Raw genomic sequence first — 18,118 nt, forward strand, 5'->3', positions numbered from 1 at the left:
GTGCACTCACCGACTCACTCCCCAGAGAGTGCAAATCACGGGCCTCATCTTCTCAAATTAGGGGGTTAAAGAAGCAGTTTGAAGACAGAGAGAAGGACAGACGGTGCATCTACGGCTCTGATCACGCACAGGAACTTCAAGATCACTTAGCGTTACAGCAACGCCGCCTGTGTATTAAAGGAGGTCTTTTTCCAAGCAAGTATGGCATGACCCAACCTAAACACGGCTCAGCAAAACTTCCACCACAGGCTGAAAGCAGCAGGAAGCCAAAAAGGACAGCCCGAAAGTAGGACTGCGAGCTCATCCCAAACTCCAACCTCTTTAACCTCGGCTGACCTCCCAGTGGGGTATAAGCAGCAGCCGACACGCACACATACGCAGCCTGCATGAGAAACGCAGGGGAGGAAGAAGACCCCCTGTGGCGTATAAGCACTTTGTTCCCAGGACTCTTTTGCTTCTGTCCTCTTTGCATCCATCCCATCAACTGCCGGCCGATTGTAAGGGGTGACAGAGGAAATGGTGGAGTGCAGAGATGGAGTCACACTGGAAGACAATATAATGTCCAGACAGATATTGGCTGCAAAAGAGTGAAAGGAAACAAGCCATTATCCCCTCTAGAGTCAGGAAAACAGTGTGGGACAGACAGCACAGACTTGTATACTGTCTCGGGGTCTTGTGTTAAGGCCACAGCTAAATATTTACATCACATCTGTGTGTTAGTCTGGGAGGGAATGAATGCAGGCAAAGATGCCTCAGCAAGACTTTTAGTTAGAGAGACACAAGAAGCTATATGTAGTGGATACAGAAGCTCCCCATTGGCTATTGTTCACACAGAAAATAAACAGTTCAGCTGGGCAGACGGCTTACAAGGGATCAGCATCAGTCTACAGTTAAACAGCATTTCCTTGGCTGCTGTAATAGATGAGCCATGAACTGAAGGTACTGCGTCTTGAATGTGTGCCCTGCTGCCTCTTCACATTGGAGGAATCAGCTCTCTCATTTATGAGCGCTATCGTTCACAGGAACATGGAAAAATGATGCTGCTTTCTGCTGCAAAATCCCTCTCAAAGCAAGATTTTATACTGTAGAACACACTTGATGTCTTCACCATACACTGATGACTCCACACTGCAAGACCTCAAGAGATATTATGATGCTGTGATGCCAATGACTAACCCAGCTATGTATCACAACCCCCACACACCCAGAGCTGAAAACCAGAGAGAGAAACTAAAATCAGAATGAAAGTGCATGTTATCCTTCAGGATATTTCAGCTCTTTCCTTCCATCAAACCGGGCTTTTTATGACATACTACATTAAGACGACAGCGCGAGGGAGTCTTCTTTGAAAACAACAGCAGTCAGCTGCAAACTTGATTTGCGATGATTAAAATATAGCAGAATTTGGATTCAAGCCACCTCTGCAAAGCACCTGTTAAAACTTGTGTTACCACGTAAAGAGGAAGTAGAGACTCTACTTTATACACCTGTCACAAGAACATTTGAGTCACCACCACTTGTTCCCAACTGGTTTGTAAAATGGTGATACATGACTGCAGAGAAGATAATACAGATATTAAAGGTCTGATAAAGACAGGTTTGCAGGTAAGCTGAATTCTTCAGGCTTTGCACAAGGATGACTTCTTTCTTCAAGAATGTCTGGCACAGATAAGGCCTGCCTTTTGTCTCAGCCCTGAAACACACACACACACACACACACACACACACACACACACACACACACACACACACACATATACGTATATGTATAAATCACTGCAAACATGTATACTGAGTATATACTGTTTTAACATGTCAGACTTAAGCGCATGCACACACAAACACACACCTGGCTGATTGTCAAAGTCAGAAATCTGATCCCATGTGGTCACTGCAGGACATCTGATATGCTGAGACAGAGGTCTGTTTTAATGTCGTTTAGACGTTGCTTACAAAAAGCTCTCTTGTAGGGTTGGGAAGTAACTATATTAATGTCTATCATCTCTCTACATAATTGCATCCAGATCGTGTTTCATATCTATTACCCCTAAATGAAACATAAGTATTGTTTTATATTTGTTTTTATGTCATTTTGACTTTATTTGACAGGAGACAGAAGAGAAGGATAGAAAACAATGGGAAAAATGGGGGAGGATGTGATGTACGCCAGGACCGTCACAAGATAAATGTTTTAAATCTGTCACAAGATGTGAGCTAAAACGACACTGAAATACTGTATGTTGGATTCAAGGGGACGTCAATCAGTTAGCTTTCACAATGGGAAATCTTAAAGAGTCAGTGTTGAGCTGAGAAGTGACATTTTTACTTGTGGCAGGAAATATTTTCAGATTCAATCCCATGGCGTGTGATCAATGGGACTGTAAACTGCCCTTTTTCCTTTATGGGATGCAAACATCATCCGGGAAGTCCTCCAAGCAAGATGTTTATGTTTGTCACACTGAATAGGTCATGGCTTAGTTTAGAAACAGGTGAAGTAGTGCGACAGCATGTGTTAATATTTGATTACATCCCTCTTCCCACACTAACCTACAGTAGCAGAACTAAAGATATATGTTCTGGGTTGAGGTGCCTATTTATGGCTCAGTGTGTGCATGTGAGAGAGAGGAGATGCTGCTTTGATCCAGCTGTGCACCAGAAGAAAGAAGCCTGCTTCCCTCCTGCTTTCTTTGGCAGCACTGACCAAACAACAGTGGAATAACCCTCCTGCTGACACTGCAGTCAGATGTGCCAAAGAGGAAACAACCATCAATTTACACTTTTATCCAAGAACACTCCATGAGATCAGTGCCAAAAAGTCAGGAAGAGGCACAATCTGGCTGGCATTAAGCAACCCCCCCGATCACATACATCTCACTCAGTTTGATAAGATCTTGGCCACAAAGTAGCCTGAGGTCTGGTTTGGGTTTTCTGGGGTTAGCTGCGGTACACTGACACACTCTGTTTGTGTATGCAGGACAGAAAATGTGTCCGTCTATCTGTGTGTTAGCACTGTGACAGACTGCCGACCTGCCCAGCCCTCTGTAAGTATAATGGGATACTGTGGTTTAGAAAATGCACGATGGCAAAGATGAGCTCATATTAAAGATTAATATGATCAGATTTGCCATACTGAAACTGGAATTTGACCAGTTGTGGGTGCTCTATGCATGCAAAAACATACATCACTGTTTAGTTATGCTGCTGTAGGATTGGACTGTCGGGGGACTTCCAATGATACGCCGAGCTCCTCTGTTCTTCTCTCCCTCTCCACCTGCACGTTTTCATGTCCTACCAAGGGATGTTACTAACTTAGCTTCTTCCCCGGAGTCTTTGTACTTTCTCATCCAGTCGTTCCCATGGATAGTGGTTGAACCCGGATTGTGAAATATCTCCTGCCTGACATCCACTGCAACTGCTACTACTATTCGCCATTCTTCCATTATTATTACATCCATAGTGCTGTCTGACAGACATATGCTATCTGTTACCAACACATACAAATATCACATACATAAATATATCATGTATATACTGTGCTATATATACTACATAAAGTTAGGAGTCTATTATTAGAGCTGTCACTGTCACTGTGATTGCATTTCTGTCTCTGTCTCTAACCGGTCGAAGCACACAGCCACCCCACCTCGAGCCTGGCTCTGCTTGAGGTTTCTGCCTGTTCAAAGGAAGTTTTCCTCGCCACTGTCTCCAAGTGCTTGCTCATCAGGGAACTGTTGGGTCTCTGTAGGTAAAGAGTATGTTCTGTACCAGCTCTATATGGAAAGTGTCCTGAGTTAACTTCTGTTGTGATTTGGCGCTATGTAAATAAAAACTGGACTGAGTTGAATTGAATTGTTTGGCTGTGATGATGCAGTATTCAATCACTACAGTCAACCCATTTGAAGTGTGAAGCTATTTCGTGAAGAATCAGGCTGTTCTGACATTTGCATACTCAGGATTGAGGGAGTCACAGTTTCATCACAGCTAACACGTCCAAATGTCAAAAAACCAAGAACACGACACAATGCCTAAATTACCACGAACACACACGCAAAAGGATCCACTGACTTTGTCAGCAAATAAACACACACCGTGATCTAAAAATCCTAAATCCTAAATGACCCATCAGCACAATTGTGAAAGTCACACAGACCCGAATGCTTTCCATGAACGGTTGCTCAATAAATCTCTCAGTCACACACACACACATACACAATCGCTCCCTTATCTCCGAGTGCGTGTACGTGATGTAAGAAAGGAAATGGAATCCGCTGAGGAGGCCACGTATTCCATCTGGGAATCACAGGATGCCGAGCTCACAGACCAGACAAATTTAGTTTGGCATAACATTTATACATCTAATGAACACTGGGACCGTACTGCGAATTCCATTATGTCATATGATAGTGAATGTCCAGTTTCTGTTGGCCTCATTTGATGATCCATTCACTCGGTACAGGCTTTCTCAATACCAGCCTATTGTATAGTGAACCCCAGTGTCAATCCCAGTGGCAAGCAAACATGTTACAATATGTACTTTGACTGTGTATTAACTAATGACTACATGGATGTGTGGTTTCGGTGTGATAGAAGAAAAGAGAGGCAGGGCAGAAAGTGGAGGGAAGGTTCAGGGGCCGAGACAGAATGAAGAGACAGGTTTACATTAACACAAGGGGTGGTCTTATGCAAGACCCCCACACATCGAGACAGCTAGAGAAACAAAGCAAGCCAGAGAGAGAGCCAGGGTCTGGAACATGTATGCCGCTTCACTCAGAGTGTATGTGTGTGTGTACAGTACACACGTCGTGACATGGCATATCTTATAAAAAGGGCATTGGAATCATTTAATAAAATAATGAATCAATGTGAATGTACCGCCATTTGCTGATAACTTTCTAACTTTCTTCCTGAAAAGAATAATGTGAAGTGTTAATGCTAATGATGGGGTCAGAGTTGAGTTTACTTAGTTGCGCTGAGTTTATTAGAGTTGTTCAATTTTAGGGGGATTTGCTGCTAAAGTCTTAACTGGAAAACTAAATAGATGAACCAATTTTACGTTTTTCAGTGTTCAGTAGCCCTGCTGTGCACTCAATCAAAAACTCTGCATGGAACTGGATCTACTGTATCATTGGTGTATCATCAGTGTATCACACAGTCCGTTCCAGGGAGGAACCTGACGTACTATTTCCATTTCAGGAAATTGTTAGGAAACTTAAGTTTTAGCAAACAGAGACATTATTGTTATGCAAGACATTTCAAATACATTTAAAAATGTACAGACAACAACAAATAAATGCATGGAAGATGAGCATGCAGCTTATTTCATAGACCTGCAGTTGACCAATGCTTGGCAATCATTTGAATATCATTTTCATATGATGTTAGTACTCAAGCCTGTCATCCCTGTTCACTATCTGTTTTAGTTGACAACAGTAGCATCAGCTGCTCTTCTCAATTCAAAATGTTCTACTTTTAACTGCAAGGGGGTAATAAAGCTACATGATAAAAGTGTGCAGATACCGCCGGCCTCAATTCAAACTTCACCAAAAAGTCTGTATAGTGCAGAAAGACAGCTGTTACAATTTTTGACCATTTTTGTAGAGTTACAAAGTTTAAATTGACTATGCTCCCTCGACTATTTGATGCAAATAGTTTCACAAGTGTGGAAACAAAATGTGTGAAAATGGAGCCTTGTTCTGATGTGTTCTAAAGTGTTTTATTGCTCTCATGTCCAAAGTAAACCGCGGGTTGCATTCACCGTGAAACCTTTAGTTATGCTTGTTTCACACACAGTTCAGCCTTAATCTCCCTCTCTGGCAAAAATCTGTCTTACAGAACCGCCCTGTTCGGAGAGCTACATCTGCCTACTACACAGTAACATATGCACACACACACACACACACACACACACACACACACACACACACACACAAAGTGGACACACACACTGTGGAATTGTGTGTAATTCCCACAAGCCCCATACCAAAGCAATAGTATATTGAGCATGGTCGTCCTTCCTTCCTGCTGCAAGACATATTGTCCATGATTGACCGGTGACTTTGGCTTCAGCTGTTCTGATTTTTCCACTTGTATGCAGCGGGCAATCCATCCAACAAATGGAAGGAAGCACACCCCATGTGAACGAGTGCATGTGTGTGTGCGACTTTGTGGGGGCGGGAATGATGGATCCCAAGAAAGTGCGGGACTGCTGACATGGCAGATGGGAATGTTTTCATTTGGTTACAAGGGATTCCACAGAGATCTGAGGAAGGATGCAGGCTGAATAATGTAAGGACGAGGAATGCGAAGAGGGAATCCATCGGGTTTTAAGAGAGCAATCAGGGTTTCTGTCTCTCCCCATGTCTTTACAGGAGATTGGCTTGTCAATCACACTTGTGGTTTCAGCACTGCAGGGGTGTTTGGATTCAGTGAGGATCGGGGCTGGTGGGCTGCCAAACACGCAGTGAGCCTGTGTCAACAACCTGCGATGGAACAATCCCTCATATATGTCTCACCATACTGTAGCTTAAGATTAGGAAGGTAAAACAATTATAAAAAAAAAAAGCTCAGTGGATGTTTATGAAACATGCCGGAAGTCAGAGACAGTGGTCCAAAATTGTGAGGCAGACCTGTTTAGCTTCCTCCACACAGCGTCACATACTGCCCAGGGCGACAGGAACGTGGGTGGAGGGACTGAAAAAGAGACTGGTAGGGTTGCAGAAGGTACAAGAGTAAACAGGAAGAAGAAACAACTCGCTGCGAATAATAATAGGATTTAAAGGAAAACTACTGCGCACAAAGCAAAGAGAGCAGAAATAAAACAAAGGCAGAGAAAGTTGGGCCAAATCTGAACCAGCTGCTCAACTGGATCCCAGATGTGAGAGAGTGAACACACACATGCACACACACACACACCATCTCTCCTCCTAGTTTGCATGGGATGGCAATGAGCCAGAGTGAACCGCATGACTATTTCATTTGTCACCTCGGGGAAGCTGTGTCCGAGCAGCGGCTGCCATTTGACAGGACAGCTGTCCTCTTCCTCCGCTGCGCTCTGTCCTCTTTCTTTTGTGGTAATTTTATGAGATGGTTATCAGCAATGTGTGCGTTTTCATTCATGCTCTGCTGAGGATTTGTATCCAGTCCTCTATATGACTCACAATGCATTCAGTGTATTAATGCCCGAAATACCAGGCAGGTTACCATGATAACGATGAGCTACAGTAATGATGGAGACTGTTACTCCTTCCTCTCCTCATACTCTATCCTCTGTCCTCAGTCTACACCCTCCTCTGAGTCAATCCATCCAATCAATCCACCCATCCGTCTCTATGCTCCTTCTCTCTGTCTGTCCATCAATTATCTCCCCGATTCTGTCAGCCATTATATCATCCCTTCAGCCAAACCAATTTCTCTTCCTGCATCCTTCTAGCGACATCCAGTCAGAAAACAGACAGACAGACCGACAGACTCAGGTAATCTAGTGAAACCCAATCCACCTCCTTGCTGCAGCCCTGACATTGATTCATATCCATCCCACAACCGCATTACCAGTAATGGGCGGAAGCAGAAAAGAGAAAGGAGGAGGAGGAGTAGGAGGTGAAGGTAAAAGGGTGAGAACAGGACAGAACACCTGTAGGATAGATGCCAAGAGCAACGGCAACTGCCGCAGTGAAAGAGAATAAGTGAGGGTAAGCGGGAGGGGATGACAGATGTTGACAAAAGACCTCTCTCTTTATCTTCTCCCGTCTTTTCTCTGCCAGTTGGTGAAACCAGTTCGAAGGTGAGCAGGGCCTGACGACACCACATAATTCCCATATTGTGTGTGGATGACAAACATCCACTTGTGGCTAAATGTCTCTTTTCAAAGGAACTCAACTGTTAGTCATACCGACGTCAGCAGAAGCGATTTCTTTGACTAACTATGATCCTGCCTGATAAACAGACAAACAACTGAGGAATGTGTTTGTGTGTGTGAGTGTGTGCGCACATGTGTGTGTGTCTGTCTGATGGATAGACAGTCCTGTGGAACTGGCTTGTCCCGATACATTTCTACGTTTTGACATGAGTCACAGGACGTAAACACTGAGGGCTGTAGTTGATATGTAGTTTAGTTTGGAATGGTCCACCCCGACCAAGAAATGCTGCAGAATGAGAAATTATTTACTGATTCTTTGACCCTACTGTTTAAAGAACTGCAAAATTGTGTATGAAAAATCCCAAACAAACAAAAAGCCACCATGAAGTTGAAAGTTCTGTTCCTGCAGACAAAGGCCGAACTGTTTGGAGTCCTGTTTTTTTATGCATCAAGCAGTTTGGACTCTGCTGTGTGAGAAACCACTGGCTGATTGACCCTTTCACCCTGCAGAACAGGACCGTGTAAATGGCTATGTCACACTGTAGGACCATACCTACCATGCTGCATACCTCTCTTTCATGTCTGTACGGTATGTGCAAACACACACATGCTGCTACATGTTTAACAGCGTTATGCATATGTACTGATGTCTTGAGAGGGTTTATCCATCCATGCCTAAATGTGTCGCTGTCAGCTCTAAAGTCTGGCCACATTCCACATATTACACGCCGGCTGGTCCTGTTTGTTTCCCGGTTTAACGACTTCCTGGGGAGGTAACTCTCCACGGCAAGTTTTGGGGTTCATAGTTCAGACGTGGCCTCCACTTTGAGTCCTTAAAGTCTGAGCGTCTAAACCAAAGGCCGGCGTGTGAGTGTTTGTCAGTCAGTCACTGGGACAAAACACATAACTGCCATAGCAAGCATAACCAACAAACAAGGATTTGAGAGCCGGAAAAGGCTTGAAATCTGCAGTTTAGAGAAGACAAAAGAAGTGTTTAAACTGGGCAGGAGACCTAAGCATAGACAAACGTTTCTCACTGAGAAAATACTGTGTAGTGCCAAGATGAAGAAAGCAGGCCAGGAACAAGATGCAGGCAATTGACTTAATAGTTGTGATTCGAGTTTCAACAGGCCTTGGCAGGATTTTAACAAACTCCCCGTCAAATCCTGATCTCAGCAGGGATGAAAGATGGCAGTGAGAGCTGTGAGAAGGCTCAATTTGTGCCACATTTTTCACTCATGTAACCCCTGACAGGAGTCCAATTTGTTCTGAGCCTCGACGGCCAAAGTCAGGACCGCTACATACAAACCTAACTGAGCCTGCAGGAGAGTTTTTTTCCCCAGTGTTTCACGTGCAGCCTTCTCAAAATAATGGTCACAATCCTTTGACATCATCTGATGTGCCTGATCTGAGCTAGAATGACTGGTGAGCAATGTGAGGCATGAGTCCTGAAGCAGCGTTGACACATGGTGCAACACAGGACAGTCACATGTCTTCCAACCAATCCACTGTGTGGGAGCAAAGATGTTAGCCGAGTACTGTATGTCAGAGTTTAACATTAGAGGCTCTGTCCTGCTCTTTATTTATCTATTTATATAATGATTACATTTTTTATTTACGATACTGTCTATAATACAGTGGCTATCTCTACCACACAATACAGGCCCATTGTTTCATACATGGACCAACTGGTCACAATGCTGACTTTTTTCCTGGCACATTCTTTTACCTATATATCATGTACATAAGCCATAATGTCCATATTTAAGAGCCTTTTACATGGCTCTTAATTTAAAATGGTTCCATTGGAGACTGTGTTCAACCATCTGACAGAGTTGGTGTTGTTTAGCTTTAATAGCTGTAACTAGCTGTTGCAATCTGCAAGCAGCAGGTCAGCTGTCTGCATCAAAGCCTTGAATACACATTTGCACATATTAAATCCAAGAGAAACACACTTGCAGCCCTCCGTTTTAATCTTGAAAAATTAGAGCAAAATCTAAACTGCACTGAGGTTCAAGCATCCTCCTGTGAGGCACTACTTGCTCCATGGGTTAGATGGGTTAAAGGTCAGATTGACGTTATGGATAAAGCCGTTAAGTAGTGGCGAATGGCACCTGAGCTGACAAATTATGAATATTCACAATAAGTACAGAAATCCACTGTGCAACAGATTGAATGCTGGCCAGTCCTTTGAACTGCAATCAGACAGAAACTGTGCCAACTCTACTTTATCCTACACACTACCGCCGAATGGGAAGGGGAGCTGTATTGAGGTTCTCAGGATAAGAGGCTGATAGTGTGTGAGCTATAATAGGGTGTGTAGGCTATCCAGTTGATTTAATCAGAGTGTGTGGTTACTGATAATCCTATTTCATATATAGGGCCCACACTAAGTCCCCCGGCAACACGTGTGGCAGAGCAGCAGAAAATCTGCTGCACCGTGGATTCAGTGGAAGTGTGCACGTGCCGGACTGATGCTCTCATGAACATGTCAAGCTACTGTATGCCTGACGAGCCGGCCGAGGCAGGAGGATGAAAATATGATCAGCCTTCATGCTGGCCGGCAGGCACACACATATATGCATGCACGTGTAACACAAGTGCAGACCAGATAAGGACAGTGAAAACCACATATAGGCTCCAATTACTGCACTCATAACCATCTCCACTTGCTAAAGATTTGACCTGCATACATGAATTTAAGATTAAAAATCAGTCTGACTGAGCATCACTGGCATATACAGTGAAAGTTTAAAAAGGGCTCCAAAACATAAATTTGGCATTTTCTAAAGTCTGAAAAATACTGTAGAAACTGTGCTGTAAAGCACTGTTCCATAAATTCCTGACAATTTCTATTTTAATTTACTGAGTGTATCATCTCCAACCTCCAAAAACAAGGAACAATAGCAGCACTGGTAACAAAAATAGCCTGGATTTTTTTAAAGGCGCAGTTGTTGAAAATTAGAAGTGGGTGGATGGTTTCTGATGAAACAGAAATCCCTGTTAAGCCTCCTTGATGTGCGTTAGACATAATTCGGTCAATCATCAGTGACAGGAGCACCGCGGTGACACACCTGCTCTGACACAACGCTTAACATTCAGACAGAGCTTGGAGATGTTTCTCTTAAGTCTACACGTGGGTTATAATTATTCCTGTGACATGAGAATTGGGCTTCTGTATGAATGATCAGTCTGGATTAAGCCATCAGATCCTGTTTACTGGTAAACACTTAATCTCATGCTCCACATTTGTAAGCAGAGAAGCAATCGCAATCCTTGCACTAGACACAACGTTTGCAAGCAAACAGAAACCGCACAAGATGCTGTGTGGGCAAACATGTGGCTTGCAAACTTCCTGATTTTTTTTTTTTCCACATTTTTCAGCATCTACAGCTACTGTGTCCGGCCATTTTTTAAAAATCTTTTCTCATTTGAACCTCTTTGGGTCACATGGCTCTAATTTACTGAAGCAGCGTGGTCGTTTTATCCTTGAGGGGCATCAATTCAACACACACATGCCTGCAAAACCAACAAGGGTGGGGCTGCCCTCTTTGTTCAGCTGGTCCACTGTCTTTCAACAGTGAATTTCCTTTGTTGATCAGAGAAAGAGCATCACAAAGTTTTACATAGGAACAGCAGACAACCCATAGATGCTTGAGTGCCAGTGGAACCAAATCTGGTATCAACCTGTCCTCCTGCCCACGAACACCACATCTCCACTGCCACAGCTACTTTGAAGTAACCACAATTTTTCAGGCTATTGACATGAGAGACATGTTTCCTGCAGTTCACAATTGGAGCGTTCCACCAAGGCCTCCACCTTTACACACACACAGTGAACTAAAATATTTATGGGAACTGATGGGGAGGATGTCAGATGTTTTTATGAGCCTCGATGCTCTGCATTGTCTTTGTGTGACACTTAGGTTACGAGGGTTTAAAAGGTCAATTGGTGGTTAAACGGTTGCTTCCCTCAGGGGGGAGGAAGACCGTAACTGGTCTCATCACCAACATCATTAGGAGTTTATTAAAACCCATCATGCCATATTATTGTCTAACCTTTCAGAGCTTTTAGCCCATGATGCAAGACTGAGTTATTAGCAGGTAATTTAAAACTACCGCATTTGCCGTGTGAATTACTAAGTACTGAATACTTGATGTTGAAATTTATAGAAATGGAATTTTCAGTCAAAATCTATTTGCAAACTGCTAAAAAAATAACTAAAGACCACACTGTCTGATGTGTTCAGTTATATTTGGTATTTTACACCACATACTCTGCTTATGCATGTCACAATGGCAAAATGAATATTGCTTGAAGTGAAATTAACAATTCTTTACATTTGCAGTTTCATCCAGATTAAAAGACTCTAACCACAAACTTCTGCTGATGCATTAGAGCCACCATAGATATGAAACAGACATAAATACATCCTCCCGTGTGTGGGACTAAGTAAAGCATGAATAAATTGTTTGACCTTCCTATAGCTTCAACGGAAAACCTATTGCTCTGAGTGGAAAATCCCTCATGATGAGGGCCAAATGCAAGAGATCTCCTTGCTGTTTTCTGGTGTTTGCCAGTAAACACTGATGGAAGTTCTGGGACTGAGCGGTTTAGTGAAAAAACAGAATTCCCAAGCAGAGCAATTTTGTTCAAGTCGTCTTTAGCATAACAAAGAACAGGACTGATAAAAGCTTTAAACTGGATGGGGAACCTCCATATATGGAGGGTAAGAGGATAGGGATTCTAGGCCAGCACGCCGTTTTATTTTCTGTCAGAGCACATCTCCTGCGTACGTGGATGCATTAGCGAGAGTGGTTGGGAATGAGTGTCTTGACATTAGCAACTTAATGTGAGTGGTCTGGAATCTTTCTAAACGTTTTGCCAAGGACTTGATGCTGCAGAGAGGATCTATTTCTGGTCAAGTTCAGAGGGTCACTGGGCTCTGAAAGAGGTTTTCTCCAAAATAAGTTAAAGACGAGTAGACAAGGACATTGGGTGTATTGTTGAAAGCTGGCACTTCATACTTCCACAGCTTTGGTCTGGGACACTTTCCAGGCATCACTGCATTAGCAAACACGCAGTCCATCAATGTCAGCCCACTCTGGCAACAGGTCTTATTCAGCGCTTTAATGCTTTTTATTTTCTACTGTAAAATCATCTGCACTGTTTCAAGGTCATCATGCAGCGTCCCATTTATTGTGTCACACAAACGGGCTCTCTCTGCTGGCACGCACCGCTAACAGCTGTGAGTGTCTCTGTGTCGAACGTGACAAATACGAGCCTCTCCCCGCATCCTTGACCCAGGCAGGGGGAGAGGTAGTTGCCATGACCGCCAAAGCGGCTGATCACCCTTGGCATCAGCGGTGCTGCTTTCCCGTCTCCTGCTAGAGAAAGCAGCGTGGTGCATATTTACATATTTCACAGGCTGCTGACCAGTAAGAATTCATTATCTCAGATAAGAAAAATGATGGCCTGTGTAAAAGGGGAATTATCGGCGATGATGACGCAGGTAGGGAATAAAAATCCAACTAGTGAAGAGAAACCAGGGCACCAGACAAATACCTAGAGCACCAAAAAGCACTTCAATCTGCCAATAAACGCTATTAAAATAATGTACAATATCACATGTAAGAGGGGCCAAAAGCCCCTTTTTACATAGTGCTTTAAAATCTTTTTCCAATTCGGCTCACTAATGAGTTATAGAAACTTAACACTTTCTTTTATCTAAGAACATACTATAATGCAGACTGCCTCTCTTTTCCATAGGATTCATTTCATAGTATGACGGCTTAAGTTCTTCAAGGCTACAGGTTTGCATTAACTTAATTATTATGGGACTTAACACGGCCTACTGGGACTGCAAAAGCAGCACAGGCAGTAACATCTCCTATTCATAAAGGTGCCGAGGAAGGCAATGGAAAAATCATCACTTGGCTTCAGTCAACATAATAAGACATATGTAGCTTGTTTATCTTTCCCACAGAAAGTGGGGTTTAAGAGCTGACGCTATCAAAGAACAGGCTGTGACCTCCAATCTGCACGTAACCACACCTGGCAAGTGCAGCAGATAACAGGTGAGAAAAAGAGCCCAAGAACACGAGAAGTCACCGACAAAATGAACTTCTGAACAGCCGACGATGCTGCTGAGATGAACATACACTTAAACGTGTGTGTGATTTCCAAAGTGGGATCATGGGAGTCTTCATTGTTAAACAACCAGTGTGACCGTGGCAGCGATGATCACTGATGAGGTAATGTGTTAAAGTTTTATTCGTGGTGTGTTCAGTCACAGTCGCTGACTTCCTTCCTCAACATCTTCAACAAGATTCCAGTTTTTCTGTGTGTCTTTAACGAATATCACCAATAACACATTTGCATGACAGCAGCTCTATGTCCACTCTGCGTATCCGTGTCCTCCTGTCACTTTCTGAGTCTTGTTGACTAATTCACTCAACCTGTCTGGACAGCCCGATGCGTTTACTGTCTGTGGTTGGGATAAAGAGATGGAGACAAATGACACAGAGAGGCAGACAGGTGCGGCTGTTTTCTCCAGATCTGTAACCTCCCTGCTGTACACTCACTGATTTATCCCATATTTTCATCTTGTTGTGAGTTCACACATGACACAAATGGATTAAAGCAGTGGAGACACGCCTGCAGTAAGCTAAGATAGCATCACAAAGCAAAGGTTACAACACGGGACTCTGGCACCTCACCAACTCCACCAAAAACCACAGTTATTTACAATAACTACACTTTAATCTTATAAATCAATCACCCTGCTAATTACTTTACTGCTCGCGTATGAAAACAGAGAGTAGTTGAGTGGACAGAAAACAAGCGTCTCAGACTGCCTGCGGAGCCGCAAACGGTCGACAGATAAGCTTGGGACAAAACCTGCGTTGGTCACAATGAAACTGATCTCTGTTTGGGAAATTCAAAGTGATGACGGTGTCTCTGCATAGCACCCACTCTCCTCTTCCATTCTTATATTTCCTGTCCTCTTTTCTCCGACCCCCTGTTTGTCTCACTTACAGCAGTTGTTGCTAGGCAACAGCTCACACCCACATATGTATATTAATACTTACATCATAACAATACAGTCAATGAAAAGACTAAATTTAAGCTGTAAAGGATTGTATAATGCTTCCCTTTAGAACTGCTCTGTCTGAGTCTATAAGGTCATTAAAAACAGTTCAATGGTAATGTGTTACACAATCACAGCAGTGTGTGTGTGTGCAATGCTCTACGCCAGCCACTTCTTATTGAAACATCATGTTCAAATCAGTTGGCTTCAGTTTATAATAATGACCTTGTTGAAAACTTGTCCGACCACAGTTCTGTTCCGCTATCAAAATGAAACCACAAGCATGATAACGTCTATGAGCCGTCAGTGTAGACCAGCCAAACACTGACCCAGAGCGAAATGCCTCCATGGAATCACATGACCACCATTCAGTCCCAGTAACTACTGTATGGCAGGTGCACACGCTTCATCTCAGGTTTGGTTTAGAGTGAGTGAACGCAGCAGGTGACTGTAAACAAAAGGCAGGGAAGAGAAGAAACAAAAGAGTTGAGGGAGGAGGAGACCGAACAAAAAGATGAGTGTTATAGATACTCGTGCATACCTTAGAAATTCAGCCAATCATGCATACACGCATGCAGGACTGGTACAAGTTAAGGCTTGAAGTGAAAGGGTGTGTGTGAGCTGTTTTATCACCGCATGTGGGAAGACAGACAGAACCGGCTGTCTTCTGTTTCTCCAGAATGACACAACAAGGAAGAACTGGGACACCAGTCACCCCAATATGATGGAAAATCCTGCAATGACTGTCTTTGCTTAAATGGCAGAGTCACACAACACTGATAATACAGCTGCTGCAGTTTGTTTATACATGTCAAACTATGTGGCTGTTAAACTTTGAAACTGGTCTTATCGTGACCCCCTCCCTACAGTCAGGCAGTGACCCTTGGTTGCAAAATAATGAACATTCATTGTTTTGCAGGCAGTTTCACAAATTGAAAGCATCTCAGCTTTATGTGCATAAAGGACACACGAACCATCCTTATAATTACATGTTTTTGTCACCGTCATCATGCTCTGGGTATTATGCAACATTATATTTTCCCTACTGCTTGTAAATTCAAGGAAACATCAGCTTCCTTTGTCAGTGATGGAATTTTCCAAATAGCTATCTTCATACAACCATGGGAAAGTGAACCAGGCATAAAAAAGGGGAAACGTCTGAATGCGTGTTGCTTCTCTGCCTCTTCCTGTGACCTTCCGTCCCGACCATCCATCACTGAGGTGGGACTGAAGCAGCACACTGAGCGTCTGTCTCCCTCAGTCTCTTCCTTTGCCTCCACTGTCTGCTTGCTCGCTCAAATCACAAACTATCTGTTAGTCACCCAGTGTTCGACCAACAAGATAAGTTGTGTCAGAGAGAGGGGAAGAGGGAGAGGGAAGCAACAAAATGACAAACACAGAGAAAAGAGAACAAACAAGAAACGGACGATGATGTGGAGAAACAGCAGAGGAGACAGAAATACAGAGAGATACAGAACAAAATACTTGTCTACAAACAGAATAAACTAACATTCTGCTCCTTCTCAGTGAAACTCAGAATAAGTGTGACTCCCAGCCCATCGCCTTGGCATAATTATCAGGGCATCCCTGGCCTACATGCTGTTAGAATCTCCTCTGCTAGTTTCCCAATGGCCGGCGCAGGAGTGCAGCCAGATCGGCACGTGGACTGAGTATGGCTACAACCCTCCACTGGGCAGGCAAGGGGCCAAACAGCTGGATCTGTGCCCAGGATTTGAGCTTGGTCCCTGCAGAGAGAGGGTGTACTCCTCTCCCTGCTGCCTCTTTGCCAGGCAGGCCAATGCTGCTGCTGCTGCTGCTGCTGCTGCTGCTGCAAGGGCATCTCCTCTCCAGTCTACTACAGATCCACACTGGGTGACTGCAGCACCGCCTCTATAAGCAAATGAAAAGGCTGCACCCAACCTGTATGCCATGCTGCAACACTCACTCACACTCACAGGAGGATCCTCTTATACACTCTCACTTGTTGTCAGGCCACGTTAAAGGATTGCTCCTTTCTTTTCGGTGCATATCAGGGGCTGATTGAACGCATGACACCAGGACTGAAAATCACTCAGAATTTTTACACTCAAGCAAAATGGACCCTGCGTGGCAATGAGTGTCCCTCCTCTCATATGCACTGAGCTAACGTCACAACCCAGATTCAAAAATCAGACATAGGAGCCACACATGCCTTCCTGCAAATGTATCACAAATAAGTTAGAATGACCAACCAAATATGACATTTAAAAAAAATCCAAGGAATGATGATTGAAGATTGAATCAAAAATGCAAAAAAACGAAAGAAAAACGGCATCCTGCTGTTGAACACATGAGCGAGTCAGATATTAGACACCGCATCTTGTATCATTCACCCTGTTGATGCCACCACACATTCTGCATGCGCGGAACGTTCAGTCCCAGTCTAAAAAAAAATCATGCGTAAAAGAAGGTGTGCCATTTTTGCGCACCGCTGTGGTGTGCCTAGGAGCAGCCTTACCTGAATCGGGGTGAATCTTTTATACATTCTTCAAAGTCCACCGTCATTTTTGCGTTTTCTCGTGTATTCCCACTTCAGTCTGATAATGTCATTGCCCGCGGCGGGGTGTCGCTTGAACCGTGCGGATGGTGACTGGTATCCCCTGACGCGCAGCAGTCTGTCACCCCTCTCCCGGTGGCACCGTGACACAAAATGCGAGCTCAGTGCGCGGCAGGCGGATTACTACTACACTGCTGCCGCTGCCGACACAGACGAGAGGCGTAACTGCACCGTGGAGACTGAAGAGAGGAGAGGACAGCGCCGACTAGCTACAACCCGCCGCAACACCTCCGGAGATCAGGAGGACTCATGGGAGAATGAGAGTGAAATGAGAGGCAGTAAGCTCTAAAGGAGCAAGCCTGGCTGATGTATCCAATCAACATCATCCCCAATCTTAGTGATACCGACGTCTATATACGTACTTAAGGAATAGTCTGTAGAATTAGTGATAAGGCAAACAAGGGGAAGATGAGAGTTACATTTTAATGTTTATTTCTAAATCCACTCTGCTAAAACTTGGATGCAAGCAAACACTAATAGAATAAAAGCTCATTGATTAAATGCTGTCACCTCCCACTGAGGGCTACTGTCTCCATCATTTTGGTCATGTTAGTAGAAAATAGGCCAAATGAACCC

General features: G+C 43.8%; 1 protein-coding gene across 4 annotated transcripts in view; it reads right to left on the reverse strand.

The window, feature by feature from the left end:
* Positions 1-17,675, reverse strand: part of LOC143335337 (arf-GAP with coiled-coil, ANK repeat and PH domain-containing protein 3-like) — a 54,269-nt gene extending 36,594 nt beyond the window's left edge. For all 4 annotated transcript variants that reach the window (XM_076754701.1, XM_076754692.1, XM_076754720.1 and 1 more), the window contains exon 1: positions 17,444-17,675. In XM_076754701.1, the coding sequence (XP_076610816.1) occupies positions 17,444-17,490 (47 nt within the window). In that variant the 5' untranslated portion in view covers positions 17,491-17,675. The remainder of the gene's footprint in view (positions 1-17,443) is intronic.
* Between the last annotated feature and the right edge of the window lie 443 nt (positions 17,676-18,118).

The sequence above is a fragment of the Chaetodon auriga genome, chromosome 2, assembly GCF_051107435.1.
Source record: "Chaetodon auriga isolate fChaAug3 chromosome 2, fChaAug3.hap1, whole genome shotgun sequence".
Taxonomy (NCBI): domain Eukaryota; kingdom Metazoa; phylum Chordata; class Actinopteri; order Chaetodontiformes; family Chaetodontidae; genus Chaetodon; species Chaetodon auriga.